Source organism: Rousettus aegyptiacus, unplaced genomic scaffold (genome assembly GCF_014176215.1).
Source record: "Rousettus aegyptiacus isolate mRouAeg1 unplaced genomic scaffold, mRouAeg1.p scaffold_m13_p_14, whole genome shotgun sequence".
NCBI classification, from domain to species: Eukaryota; Metazoa; Chordata; class Mammalia; order Chiroptera; family Pteropodidae; genus Rousettus; species Rousettus aegyptiacus.
In genome coordinates this window covers 33,773,712-33,788,715 of record NW_023416289.1, presented here as the reverse complement: position 1 = coordinate 33,788,715, position 15,004 = coordinate 33,773,712, and the positions used below count along the sequence as shown (strand labels likewise).

Sequence of the window (15,004 nt, the reverse complement as noted above, 5' to 3'; positions counted from 1 at the left end):
ATTTCTAACACATTCTAATTCTCTGAGATTTGTGGACTACAAGTATAGGAGAGAATGAGGGTCGTGTCTCTTCTCCTGTACTAATCCCAGGCTGGTGAGTCAGAGGGCCTCAGGACCTCAGAGAGGGGCTCTCTGTTCAGCAAAGAAATCACAGTGACTGAGACTAGGATCATTATAGTGGGAACGGAAAGATTGGTGCTTATTTTACATTGAGAAAGTACTTGATGTTTGATAGACTTCATATAAGGACTGAGGGAAAGGAAGGGGTTTCAATGGTGTGATGTTCCTGGTTTGCAATTATGGCTGGGGGGTGGGGTGGTGGGGGGGGAACTGTACACGCTAGGGGCAAACTCATCACTGTGTTTCCTAACTTGCTGTGGAGGGTGTGACCACCCGGAAGAAGATAAGGGAGAGTTGAGAAAGCAGATGGAGTTGGTTTTTCTGAGGAAGGGACTTGGGCAGCAGTTCAAATATTGTCAGTCTTTCTTCTACTTTCAAGTTATATCCAGAATAAAACTCGTTTCCCCTCTCCCCAGCCCAGTCCACACCCTTTCCCCCCTGGATTATTGAGGTCAGCTGGCCTCCCCCTCTCCCACCAGTCTTTAGTTTATTCCCAAAGCAGCGGTCCAAGGTATCTGTTAGAACCAAGCCTGTCCTTGTCCCTCCTCTGCTAGAGGCTCCTGAAAACTAGTGTCACTCAGCCAGAGTTCAAAATGCCTCTGGTGAAGGACCTCCCTGCTCTCCAATCTGTCATAGACTCACAGCTTCACAAAATGCAATAAAAATTAATTTCCAGAAATGTGAAAATAACAAGAAAATAGAGTCAATGGACACGTCTGTCAACTTGCCCTAAGAGTTTATTCCTTACTCCTTGTTTCTCTGTTTACCCTGCCATAGACAGAAGAGGGCCTGGTGAATGGCAGTGTCCTTGGTCACACTCTGAACATCACAGACACAGTGTAGAAACCGGCTTCCTGACAGTGGCCTGGAGACTCTGTCCCACCTCAGCTCCTCTGGTCACCCTGCTCCAGATTCACTGGACCCAGCAGTTCTCAGAACTGGTGGCTTCGCCTAACCTTGGGCCTTCATCCTCCTTTCCTGTGCCTCTTGGAGAGAAATGCTCAGCTCTCCACAAATTCTCTTCAGGCCTTTGTTCTCTGTGAGAGCTGCCCTGGGCACATTGTCTAAAATTTCAGCACCCCTTTACCCCCTGCCCCAATCAGTCTTTATTCACCTCTCTGCTTTACTTATCTCCATAACTTTGGTCTCCATCGGAAGAAATATATTTTCCTAATTTGTTGTGTTGACTGTCTGACACAAACCATGGAATTTAACCAACTCACTAACAGACTTTTTCCTCTTTTGCTCTGTATTGTTTCCTCAGAAGTTTGTGCAGAGCTTAGCACTTGACAGGTCCCATTCAGTCTATGTCAATGTGAAAGAAATATTCCAGGTAAAAGAGGGTATGGCAGCTGCAGGGAGCAATTCAGGGAGTAGAAAGCTCAAGAGAGCTGCAGGGCCCAGGAGAGATGGTGGTCTTGCAAGGGTTGTTGATCATACCCCAAAGTCACCGTAGAGGAATTAGGTGACAGTAACTAACAGAGTCTTGTTCCAAGCCACAGGGGAGGTTCAGGCCATCTCAGACTTTTCGGATGAGAGCCCAAAGCCACAGTGGGAAGAGTTAAAAACAAGTGGTTAAATTAGCACCTACATGGCCTTGGGACAGCCATCACTTTCCTTTACCATCTTCAGTCTGTGGTGCTGAAACAAACAGTAATAGGGCAAGAGGATTGGAGAATCCTCAGGTTGATCAGCTGTCACACCACCCCTCCCATCCTGACACACACAAGACAGAGCATCTCATACACCTGAGGAAAAGTAATTAGATATGGAAGAAGTACGGCAACCTCACAAAATTCACAGACAACAAAATACGCCATCTGGAAAAAAGTGTTGGAAGAGAAATAAGAAAAAATTAAGATAACTAGATAAAATCAGGGAGACAAGGAAATAAAAAAGCCATAGGAAAGGAAGATATGCTAAAAAAAAAATTGGGGAAGTACTGGTCATGGAAAATGTTTATAAAGAAAGAACTGAATAGAATAGGAAGATGGATCTTTAGATATTCAAAGAATTAATCAGTGAGTCATAGAATCATATTGAAGACGACGTCTAAAAGGCAAGGGATAAATGAACAAAATAGAAACTATGAAAGAACAAATGTTGTGATCCAGCTACAGGAAGGGATATTTTTCTGCTTTATTCCTTCAAAACAGTGGCTAACATGTATTGCTGTTAAATAATAGTTGTGGAATACATAAAGAAAATAGAAGTAGGGTACTTCCATCTGGATACGAGCATCCCCCAAAGAAAGGACAAATATGAAATGACTCAGCAGAAGACAAAGGTATGGGTACTAGACTCTCGGATTTCTTGACTCTAAAGCATGTGAGAGGAGGTGGCAGAAGCAGTTCAGGAACAAGGTGGAAAGATCTGTGTGGGTGGCTAAGGGGACAGGTGATTATTATTGGGGGCACTATGAGATTTTACTGGAGGTTGGACGTATCGAGGCTGGTAGGAATAACAAAGAATGGCCAGAAGGTAAGAAGGCAGGGGTCCTAAACAGGAAATGGTGCAGCTGGTTTTAAAGTGAGTGAATGGGGAAGGGTCTGGGACAGGAGAGGCAAAAAAGGAAGGTTGATACTTTGGTGGAGACCCCGGTGTGAACTGTAGAGCTCTCTCCTATCTCCCAAGCGCCCTCGGTCTTTAGTCATTTAATACAGCTCAGAGGAGAGGAGCAAATCTGTTTCCTTCATGTTGGCTGGCCTATCAGAACCTGGGGTATGGCACGGAGGGCCATACCAAGGCTTTATATTGTCTTCTTGTTAGATGTTAACGTCCAAACTCAGTAGGAGGCTTTGGTTTCTCTAAGGCTGTTGTTGTTTTCTAGATGAAATATACACTCATGCTGATTATGTTTTTTCTTGTATTAGTAATTCATTACTTTATATTGATGAGTATTATATTTATAAATATAATTTCTTACCCATTCATGGATGGATATTCATTTTTGTTATCCACTATTTGGCTTTGAAGACTATAGTTGCTGGGACTGTACAAATATAAGTATTCCTGTAGACACAGGTTCCCTTTTCTCTTGTGGTTATGCTTAGGAATAAGATCTTGTCAATTGATGAGCAGATAGATTATTACCTGCCGGTATTTTCCAAATTTATTTTTACTCTCTCTTATCCCCACCAGCAATGTATGAGTTGTTTCACATCTTCGACAGTGAGGTATTGTCCCTCTTTAAATGTTTCCCATTGAAATGAGTTTGTAGTGGTATTTCACTGTGGTTTGCATTTATATGTCCTTAAATATCAATAATGCTGGACTTATTTTCATGTGCTTATTTACCACTCATACCTCTTTTGTGAAATGTGTTCAAATATTTCACCCATTTTTAATAATGTTATTTATCTTATTATATACTCTGGATACCCACCATTTATCAGATACAGGTTTTGCAAAATTTTTTTTGTAGGCTATAACTAGTTTTCATTTTCTTAACACTATCTTTGAACTACAGAATTTTAAATTTTATTAAACTCATTAATATTTTTCTTTCATTTTTTTTCCTATGTAAGAAATCTTGGCTTAAAACAAGGACAAAGAGTATACACTATATTTAAAATGGTATATATTTTTATTTTTTATATTAAAGTCTATGATCCATTTTGAGTTAATTTGTGAATGTTTTAAGTATTAAGGTTACTATTATGCATGAAAATATGTTTTGCAGAATAATTTGTTGAAAATATCTTTTCACCTTTGAATTACTTAGGCAACTTTGTTGAAAATAAGTTCATGGTAAGCATTTGGGTCTATATCTGGCCTCTATTATCTATTCTTTCACCAATGCCACATTCTCTCATAACTATATCTTTATAGTAAAATTTGAAATCAGATTTTTAAAGTCCAAAATTGTTCTAAAGAAAATGTTTGAACTATTATAGGTCTTCTGCATTTTCAAATGTTTTATTTTATATATTTTTTAAAGTAAACATAACCTCAATTTTCTTCATTATAAAACAAAAGATGAAGCTTAGAACAGGGTCTCTTGGCCCTGTCTCATCTCCACTCAGGTCACCTGTGAAGGGGAGCAGTATGGGCTAAAAACTTTAACTCTGGGGACACCTTGGGGTTCTAATTCATCTGAGCTGTGCCCATTACCAACTGGCTTACCTTGGTCATGTCTTCTTCCCATACCTGGGATTCATGTCTGGTTAAGTGGGAACATGGATATTAAACTATATAGCACAGAAAGGGAAACAGACAATAAGTAAGAGGTGATATTATGCAGTCCACTGAAGACCCTATCCTGGTGCAAAGATGAGGAAACCAAGACCCCAAGGCTAGTGAGAGCTTGGCTGGTTAATGGAATCAAGGCTAGTAGGGCTGGAGGGGTAGTTGGAGGGATGTGAGGGTGTAGGGGCTGATGCCTATGGTTTTGTAGGTTATCATGAGAAATGGATTTTACTCTAACTGCACTGGGAAGCTGTGGGAATAATTTAGCAAAATAGACATATTACTAAAAGGATAAAGTCAAACAACTGACCATACCAACTATTGGCAAGGATATGAAAGAATTGGAACTCTCATACATTACTAGTAGGTATGCAAAAGTAAACAACAATTTCAACATTCACCTATCTTATGACTCAGGCATTATACTTTGAGTTACTAACACAAGAAAAGTGAAACATAAATATGTACATCTAAGTATTACACATAAATGTTCCAGCAGCCTTTATTTGCAATAGCCAAAACTGGAAGTAACCCAAGTGCCCGTAAAAAGATCAGTGGATAAACAAAGGGCTATCCATAGAAAAGATTAAGTACTCGGCAATAAAAATGAACTACTCATGTAAGCATCATTAAAGAATCTCAAAATAAAGAACCATGAATGAAATCAGAAATAAGCATATTATTAATCAAATCATATAAAATTCTAGAAAATACACACTAATCTATTATAAATGTAAATCAGTGGTTGCCTGGAAGCCCGGGGAGAGGAAGGACAGATTATAAAAGGGCATGAGGTAGACAAGGGGTGATGGATACTATTATAATTGCAATGAGATTTCATAGATTGATACTTATGTCAAAACTTAACAAAAGGTACACTTCAAATAAGTGCAGTATTTTCCATGTCAATTATGCCTAAATAAAGCTGTACAAAATATTTCAAAATAAAAATCTGGATCTCCCACTTTTCAGAAAATCAGGTTTGCCAATCCTATATTGACTCTTTCCTGATGACCTCACTGGAGCAGCCTTGCCTCAGTGGTAGCAAACGTTGATGAGCAATGAAGTCTGTCACTACCTGAGTCAACAGGAATCCCTGCTAGGTCACAGAGCCACAACACTGGGTTAAGGGATCTCATTTCAATCTATGCTTAAATTCCTGCCTGTGTAGCAATAGCCTTTCAGTGAATAACACAGAAAGGCTATGGGATTCCATGAAACCGATAGCTTATTTTCTTTGAAAATGACCCTGGCTACAAAAGATAAACATGCCTGGAGGTCTTGAGAATCTCTGTGCACACTGATCCTTCAGAGTCACAGTGACTGGAGACTTTTTGATGTAGTTTTAGCAGGGGCACACTCTATCTACTTTACTGGTCTCCACTCCAGTGTTAAATACCAATTATGGTTCCCCAAGGCCCTATATTCTTAGTGACACTAACCTAGTGAATTCTGGGTATCAGGACACAGGGCTCCTTTGTAAACCTTGGGTAGGGTTTCCCCTCAACACTACTGAGCATCATTGATATCAACTGTGAACAAGAAAAACAATTCATGTTCCCAGCAGCACTCAAGTTTGTCACAATTTTCTAATTCCTCAGGGTATTCCTTGAGCTGATTAAAAAAATCCTGACACTTGGTCTACAAATGAGGACCACAAAGCCCTGCAGTCTTTCCTAGAAGATCCTGGACAACAATGTATATTATGCCAATACTAGAAAGAAGGGTATATTCTTCCATTATACTGCCATGTCATCTCTGAGGCACAAAGAGCATTGAATGCCAAAAAAAGCTGTTTATTCCTTAATTCTGGCATAGCCAAACTATTTTGAAATCATCTCACACAGTGAATACAAGATCAAAAGTGGAATAAACAATGCTGCCTTTATTTTTGCAAAATCCAAAGCAATATGTGGCAGGGTTTTCAGGTTGGTGGCTTGGAGGCGGGAAAATCCGAAAGAAGTGTCACATGAAAACTAACATGTCCTTAAAATGTAGCCATCTTGTCAAGTCATCAGCAGAACTCAGATGGGATCTACTGGGTCAAAACCGAGTTAGGTTCACGCCCTAACTTGTAAAAATGAAAGGAATGAGGACCCCAGAAGGGATAAGACTACTCAAGATTTCCTCCAGGAAATGGGTAGGGAACAGAGGTCACCTTCTCTGTAGTGATTGATGCACACTATGTGAACCTGCCAGGTGGCAGAGATGAAATGAATATGTCATGGAAACTGGTAAGGGCCCTGGGCAGGTAACAAATGTCATGCAGCTCTTTAAAGAATCCCACATTCCTGAAACTTAAGAGAATCTCCCCACAGTGAATTTGCAGATGTATGGGTTTTAATTCAGGTTACTGGCTCCCTGACAAGTTCTCTTCTCGGTGTAATTATAATGAAAGGGAGCTGCACATCCCCTGCACATCTAAGGTCTTTCTCCAGTGTGAAGTCTCTGGTGTTGAATGCGGTCAGATTTGCAACTAAATGACTTCCCACATTCGCTGCACTCATAAGGCCTTTTTCCAGTGTGAACTCTCTGGTGTTGAATGAGGCTAGAGCTTTGGCTAAAGGACTTCCCACATTCCCCACACTCATAAGGCCGCTCTCCAGTGTGAACTCTCAGGTGTTTGATGAGGTTAGATTTGCAGCTGAAACACTTCCCACATTCACTGCACTCAATAGGCCTTTCTCCAGTGTGAACTCTCCAGTGGTTCTTGAGGTTGGAACTATGGCTAAAGGATTTTCCACATTCTCCACATTCATAAGGCCTTTCTCCTGTGTGGACTTTCCGATGTGAACTGAAGCTAGAACTCTGCTTAAAAGATTTCCCACATTTACTGCACTCATAAGGCCTTTCTCCAGTGTGTAGTCTTTTGTGGTGAATGAGGCTGGAGCTTCGGCTAAAGGATTTTCCACATTCAGTGCACTGATGAGGCCTTTCTCCAGTGTGAACTCTCTGGTGGTAAATGAGGCTGAAGTTTTGGCTAAAGGATTTCCCACATTCACTGCACTCATAAGGCCTTTCTCCAGTGTGAACTCTTTGATGTTGAATGAGGTTGGACCTTTGGCTAAAAGATTTTCCACATTCCTTACACTCATAAGGCTTTTCTCCAGTGTGAACTTTCCTATGGCTATTGAGGCTGTAGCTTTGGCTAAAGGATTTCCCACATTCGTTGCACTCATAAGGCCTTTCTCCAGTGTGAACTCTCTGGTGTATAACAAAGCTGGAGTAGTAGGTAAAAAGTCTTCCACATTCGCTGCATTCAAAAGGCCTTTCTGGAGTGTGAACTTTCTGGTGCTGAATGAGGTTACATCTTCGAGTGCAGGCTTTTCCACATTTGTTGCACTCATAAAGCCCTTCTCGAGTGAGGACACTCTGGTCCTGAGCCAGTGTGTCCATGCAGTTGAAGGCTTTCTTGCATTCTCCCCAGTTGTGATAACTTTTTCCACTGTGAAATATGGCCTCACACTCATTACTCCTGTTTGGATTCTCTCCAGCATGAGAGATCTGTTGATGGAGAAATCCCAGGCTGGCTAAAAAGTCCTTCCCAACCTCCCCACAGGCAAAAGGCTTCCCTGATACATGGACTGTGCAGCTCTTTGTACATGAAGCTCTGTCCATGGAACTTCCAAAGGAAATCTCTCCAATGTGCTGCCCCTGGTACTGCTGAAGGTTGGCTGAGAAACAGAATTGTTTCTCACATGTGTCTGTCTTCTGCCCAAAATGTGCTCCTTTGTGCTCAGCCAAATGTGAAATGTCTTTCAATACTGGACCACACATCTCAAAAAGCTGGGCCTTCTGGGGAGATGAACCTTCCTTAAGAATCCTGATCTGTGACTCTCCTTCTACAGAACTGCTCTTTTCAGAAGCTGCCTCCTCATCTTCTACTCTACTCCAACAACCTGAAAACAAAGAACTGACAGTGAGATACATGTTGACTTTTTTGAGAGGGGGCAAAACCATCACAAATATACATCTGACACATTAAAGAACCAATCCACAGGACTGTTTCCAGGAAAAGGGAGTTGGAGTCAGATTAAGGAAGCAGATGCTGTGTACTACTGGGTCCCTAAGGTCACAGAATTGGGCAGGCCTCATCAGGCACAAGACATAGAAAAAGGGTGTGGCTCAAGGGTGAAAGGCACATTCTACAACTCATTCTTCTGTCCATGGCTATGAGCAGGATTATACCTGCGAGTAATATGTGATACTGTATAGAATTCTATATCCAGGCCCATGAAAAACTGATTAGAGCAAAGTAACTGGTGTTAAAAAATTATTAAAAGATATGTGCACACTTTAGGACACACCAGTACTGGAAAGCACTGTGGAGAAAATAATGTGAGGGATGAGCGAGATAAGCAGCCCAGAGGACAGAGATTATCTCTGGGTTAATGACAATTTGGCAGTATCAAGAATGGAAAAAGGAAGGTAGAGTAAGGTGTGTGTGGCCACTGGTAACAGCACCTAAACATAAATCTAAGAAGATAGGATCTTGGTATGATGTGAACAAGGTGCTGACGTCACATCCTCCAAATGCCGTTCACCTGGGTCAGACTCTTTCTGAGGCACTCTTGTTGAGCCTGGAGATAGGTCCATTCTGGATCCCCTAGATCCAGATGAACAACTATACATGACCTAGATAACCCAAATTGTAAGGGAAAGACAGGTCAGTGGCCAATACTGGCCCAGAACAACTCAGCACACAAGAAATCACAGGAAAGGTATTTAAATATTACAAAGAGTGCCTTTGGGAACAGCTAGAGAGAAGATGGTGGAGTAGGAAGCATAAGGAATCTGTCTCCAAACTTAGACAATGATTACACTGGCAGAATCAACCTAACTTAACTATTTTGCAATTCTAGAGCCTACTGAAGGCTTACAACATTCTAAATTAACTTAATTTTGTTCAATTTCAGCTCTTTGCATGGTATTGGTTACCCATTTCCCACCTTTCCTACTTCCCCATTCCCCACCTTTCCTACCCTGAACCCAGGAGCAGGTAGTCATGCACATGTACCTGGAGAATCTTGCAGAGGTCAGGGTGGGACCCTATTCTCTAAGTATCAGGAATCTGTGCTCTGCCTTATCTTTCTGATGGTGGAGGTACAACAAAGATGTGGGCAGCTATTGCTGCAAACCATACCAACACTGTTGTAAAGCCCCCACCTCACTGGTGGAAGTGACTTTGCAGAGGATTAAAACAGCAGGCATCTATTCCTTCCATCCCTCACCCTTCATTTTTCTTGTATTCCCCATTTGGGAGGCAGAAATTTAAGGACTAGGACATTCAAAATCAATCACACATGTGAGGGAATTTAGAATCATCACGCATGCCAAGGGAAAGGCATAGGCCCAGAAAAAACCTCAGAAGACCTTTTAAGTTTACACCTCAGACTTATCTCTAGCACAGAGATACCCTATAACCATTAAGCAAACAACAACAACCTCTCCCTCCATAGCAAACCCTGTGGAAAGGGGAGATCAAGTATCCTGAGTTACCACAACATAAGACATAAATGTCCAGGTTTCAACAACAACAACAACAACAATGACAACAACAACAACAAAGAAATACAAAGCAACAGGAAACTATGGCCCAGTCTACAGAAAAAAAAAAAAAAAACTCATGAGAAATACTTTAAGACCAGATGGTGCATTTACTAGATAAAGACTTCGAAACAAATAACTGAAAGATGGGCAAAGAACTAAAAGAAAATGTGGATAAAGTCCAGAAAATGTTGCATGAGCAAAATGGAAATATCGATGAAGAAATAAACATAAAAAAGAATCAGAAAAGAAATTTTGGAGCTGAAATGTACAATGACTAAATGAAAAAATCACTAGAGGGATTCAAAAGCAGATTTGAGCAGGCAGAATCAACGAACTTGAAGATATCAAATCTGAGAACAGAAAGAAAAAATACTGAGTAGAAGTGAACAGAGCATAAGGACCTATGGGATACCATCAGGTGGACCAGCATATGCAATGTGGGAGTCCAGATGAAAAGAGAAAAAAGGCAGAAATCAGATCTGAAAACTTGCCAAATTTGTGTCTGTGGATACATGACTGTTATGGTTGCACAATACTGAGGATACTAAATGCCACCTAGAATTGGTATTTTTTGAAAATTCTGCATTTCAATTCTCTGGTTCCAAAATGTTGTTCTTATGATTTCAAGTAGCTGGATTGCAAGAAACAGTTGGTATCTACTCATTCCTTTGCTGAGTTAGTTCAAAAATTAATTTAAACATATGAACTAAAGAGAGTGGGGAAAAGAAGAAAGAGCCCCAAAATAAATTCTTGCATATATGGTCAAATGATTTTCAACAAAGAGGACAGGCCCATTGATGGAGAAAGGACAGACTTTCAAACACATGATGCTGGGAAAACTGAATATGGACATATGTAAGAATAATATACAAAAATTAACTCAAAATGGATCAAAGATTTAAACTTAAGAGTTACAACCATAAAATTCTTAAAAGAAAACAGTGGAAAAGCTTCAGGACATTGCATTTGGCAAAAGTTATTCATTTTGGTAAAGTCTAGTTTGTCTATTTTTTCCACTGTTTTCTTTTAAGACTTTACCAAAATGAAAAACTTTTGTACAACAAAGGACATTATGAAAATAGTAAAAATACAACCCACAGGATGGGAGTAAATATTTGCAAATCGCCTATGTGATAATGGATTAATATCCAGAACAATATCGAAAATTTCTAAAACTCAACAAAAATAGTAGCAAACAACTTGATTTAAAAATGGCCAAAAGACTTAAAGAGACATTTCTTTAAAGATATACAAATGGTCAATAAGCACATGAAAAAGTGCTCAACATGACTCATTGTTAGGGAAATGTAAATCAAAACCAGGAGGTACAACTTACCCACTAGAATGGTTATCATCAAATAAAACAGAACACAAGTGTTGGCAAGGATGGAGAAATTGAAAACTTTGTGCACTGCTGGTGGGAATATAAAATGGTGTATGGAAATATGGATATTTCCAAAGAATTCCGAAGAATTAAAAATAGAATTATCACACAATGATTCCAGTTCTGAGTACATAGCCAAAAGAACTGAAGTAAGGACACTAAAGATATTTGTGCATCCATGTTCATAGCAGCATTATTCATAAGAGACGAGTGTCCAACAATGGATGAATGAGTAAACCAAATACGGTACATACATACAATAGAATATTATTCAGTCTTAAAAAGGAAGGAAATTCTGATACATGCTACAATATAGATGAACCTTTATCTAAGTAAATAAGCTAAGTAAAATAAGCCAGATGTAAAAGGACAATTATTATGTGATCTGACACATATAAGCTACTTTGAGCAAATTCACAGATACGGAAATTAGAATGGTGGTTGCCAGTGGATGGTGGGGGGTACTATTTAATGGGTAGAATTTCAGTTTGCAACATAAAAAATGTTTTGTGGATGCATGATTGTGATGGTTGCAAAAAAATGAGAATGTACTGAATAACACTTAGAAATGGTATTTTTTGTTATGTACACTTTACAACGAATGAAAACTAAAGAAACTTGAAGGAGGATCTTGTAAGAACAGTCTGTGAAAGTAGTAACCAGGTAAGTGACTACAATTTCTAGCAAAGTCAGGCATGAATCAATATCAGGTACAAGAAGGAAGAGATATATGATATCTAGACAGTCACTCAGCAAGGGAGAGGGCGAGACAGTTGAGATCCATTAAGCCGACTTTAAGACAACTGATCCCTGAATCCTTCCCTGAGAGGCTTTGGAGAAGCAGGTGTTGAGGTGGTAAGGGAAGAGAAGTAGGCATGTGCTTGGCCTAGCCCTAATAACCATGGTACACACCCAGGAAACTGGGGAAGAAAGCAGTATCCATAGTTCAAATATGAGAGAGAGAGAGAGAGAGACAGAGAGACAGAGAGACAGAGAGACAGAGAGAGACAGAGACAAAGCTGCCTCCGGGGAAAAGAAAGGCTGAGCCTCATCCGAGGCACAGGGGTGGATGTGAGGGCTTACCTAGGGAGGATGTAAGTGCCAAGTTCTCCAGCATCACATCATGGTACAGGCATCTCTGAGCCTCATCAAGAAGATCCCATTCCTCCCAGGAGAAAAACAGAGCCACGTCCTCAAAGGTCACACATCCCTGCCAGGAGAGAGACAGATGAAACCATGAACAGCCTTACCCCTGAAGACCCACAATCCATCTCCTCACACACCTATCCCATGTCCGCCCTCCTTCCAAGATCTCCAAATCAGAGGATCTACCAGATCCTGGTGCCATTCCTATCTTCTCTCTCATACTCCCATTAATCATTGTGTGCTTACCTTTTTCTACCCTGTAACCTAATGGAGCTTATTAAGCCCTAAGAAAGATGACCTTCCTCCTCTAAGCCAGACCCTCCCATTGGTTCCAAAATAGAGACCTAACTTAACAGACAAGTCTGACTCTTGCCCATTCTCTCTTTTGTCTCACCAGGAAAAAGGAAAGGAAAGAAAAGGAAAAAGGGAAGGGAAAAGGGGAGGGGAGGGAAGAGGAGGGGAGGGGAGGGGAGGGGAGGAGAGGGGAGGGGAGGGGAGGGGAGGGAAAGGAAGGGAAGAAACGGAAGAAAGAAAGGAAAGAAAGAAACCTGCAATTCCCTGAACCAGTTTAGCCTCACCTCCAAGTTCAGATACTGTGACCTGTCCCTGTGAGTAGCTTCCACATCTCTTTCCACTGATGGCTGGAAACGGGAACCCCTCCATATAACACCTGGCCTAGACTCAAGCCTTTGAGCTTGACTCCAGGGTCTCCAAACCCAAGGGCTGGGAGAATGGCAGGTGAAGTCTTATGTCACCAAAGATCCAGAATGACTGGGACCGCTGAGGGACTGGGACACTTTGACTTACCTGCTCAGGTTCCAAAAGCACTTCTGCAGCCACAGAGACCTGTGGAAAAAGTCAGATCTTAGAGAGATGTCACCGTGGTAGAGTTCCAGGGACTCAGGCCTTCTCTGTACCCCTGTGAAGCACCAGAACCAGGTAGCCTTGGCAAACTGTCTAATCTCTGTGCTGTATCTCACCAGTTGTGTGTCCTCTTAAAAGGACTAAATTCCCAGCGCCCCAGTGTCCTCATCACCCCTATAGTCTTTTCTCCTATTGAACAGAGTTTGGGGGATTTTTCAAACCCTATTGTGTTAGATGATGTCTCTTTTCCTCAAAATTCTCAATGGCTCCCAGGGCCCTGAGAAGGAAGGTACTCATTCTGCCACTGCAGCGCGATCAACCAAAACTGTTTCCTGCAGAAAGAGGACCCCAGGTTCCCGAATCCTTCTCCCACGTCGTCACACAACCGGTCCCTCCTCCTGTGACCCTCTCCCACATCCCGTCACCCAGATGTCACCCACGCGCGTCTGTTCCGGACGCCAGGGCCTGGGCTGAAGATGGCAGCAGCGCGCGCACACGGGGCTTTTGGGTTCTGGGGGCTGAGGGCAGTGAGGCCCGGGGTACGCACACTCACTTGAGGCGGGCCCCTGAGCACGGCTGTAGCCATCGAAGCCTCTGGGCCGAATGGAGTGGTGACAGCCGAATAATGGGGGAGGGCACCGGGGCATTCGCACCCGGCACCGACGTCCCGAGGCCGGCCTCCTAGGCGGCGATGTCCCCGGCTCTAAACCCGCCTCTCTGTGCAGTGGAACAAAGCCTTCTCTAACCCTTGTCCGTTCGTCACTTCTGCCTCCACCTGACGAGTGGAAACCGGAGCCCGAGAACCGGTAGAACAGATGGAGAGCCAGGAACAGGCCGGAAGTCCCCCCCCCCAATGCGGTTCGCCCTCAGAGAAATATCCATTCCTGGACTTTCACTGGTTTAATACCGCTGCCGCTCAACGCAGAGCTTTCTGGGTAATGTAGTTCCCACAGAACTGGACCTTACAATACCAGACTTTTCCCGGAGAAACAGTCAAGTAGGCCTAGAGGCCGCTGGGAAATGACCTCACTATACTTGTAGGGTGTAAGAGGGGCTTCACTTTTTTATAAAGGGTCAGCAGGCTGATATCTGAGGAATCATAAATTCTGCTGACCACTGCAGCGTTCTTGACATTTCAGACTCTGTGAAGCTGTCTCAAGTTTACACTCACTGGTAGTTGGAAGGAAATGAACCTTATCTTATTGCTTTTCAAATACTTACTGTGTGAATCGTTAACGTTGTTTTTGGAAGCTTCGGTAGGTTCCGTCTGAGCCACCCCCCACCCCACTCCGCAAAAGGCACCATTCAGGGCCATGATGGAGATGACAGAGGAGGAGTATTAGGCAGCCCTGAAGCAGACGGACAAGGCGAGATCTGGACCTCTAGTCACCACAGAAAATGTCTCTCCCACCTGTATGTTCTGTGATTGTGCCCAGTGCAGTGAGAATCACAGTGTCATCCATAAAACATAAAACTATTTTATACATTCACAAATTTTTACCTAATGTTAAATAGAATGTTTTTAAGGCGTAAAACATCAAATTAATTATTGTTTATTAAGGAGTATACTCTATGTACGTTTATAAACTAGAGTGTGGAAAGTCTAATAATTCTATCTCCTGGAGAAAACAATATTGGCAGGATGGTATCTTTTGTCAACTGATGGTTGTAGGCACCAAGTCAATGCCAATGCGAATCTCTAATTTGGGCAAAAATTTGGGATTTAGTCTTTGAAGCCAAGTCGAGGCCTCA

At 41.9% G+C, this 15,004-nt stretch overlaps 1 protein-coding gene across 3 annotated transcripts; it reads right to left on the bottom strand.

Annotated features, from left to right (window-relative positions):
* Positions 1 to 6,169: 6,169 nt before the first annotated feature.
* LOC107497617 (zinc finger protein 211) lies at positions 6,170 to 14,087 on the bottom strand. Of its 3 annotated transcripts, none has more exons than XM_016119632.2 (4): positions 13,800 to 14,087; positions 13,196 to 13,234; positions 12,326 to 12,452; positions 6,170 to 8,207 (listed from the first exon to the last, which is right to left on the bottom strand). In XM_016119632.2, the coding sequence occupies exons 1-4, from the start codon at positions 13,836 to 13,838 to the stop codon at positions 6,730 to 6,732; spliced, it is 1,683 nt and encodes a 560-aa protein (XP_015975118.2). In that variant the 5' UTR covers positions 13,839 to 14,087; the 3' UTR covers positions 6,170 to 6,729. The 3 variants fall into 3 exon arrangements, with proteins under 3 accessions (XP_015975118.2, XP_015975119.2, XP_015975120.2); XM_016119633.2 differs by having other exon boundaries at positions 13,806 to 14,087; XM_016119634.2 differs by having other exon boundaries at positions 13,999 to 14,050.
* Positions 14,088 to 15,004: the final 917 nt, after the last annotated feature.

Coding starts and splice junctions, on each gene's coding strand:
- LOC107497617 (XM_016119632.2), bottom strand. CDS start 13,838: ATGGCTACAGCCGTGCTCAGGGGCCCGCCTCAAGTGAGT. Junction 12,453..13,195: donor TGCTTTTGGAACCTGAGCAG/GTAAGTCAAAGT, acceptor CTCTCCTGGCAG/GGATGTGTGACCTTTGAGGA. Junction 8,208..12,325: donor GGCACTTACATCCTCCCTAG/GTAAGCCCTCAC, acceptor CTTTGTTTTCAG/GTTGTTGGAGTAGAGTAGAA.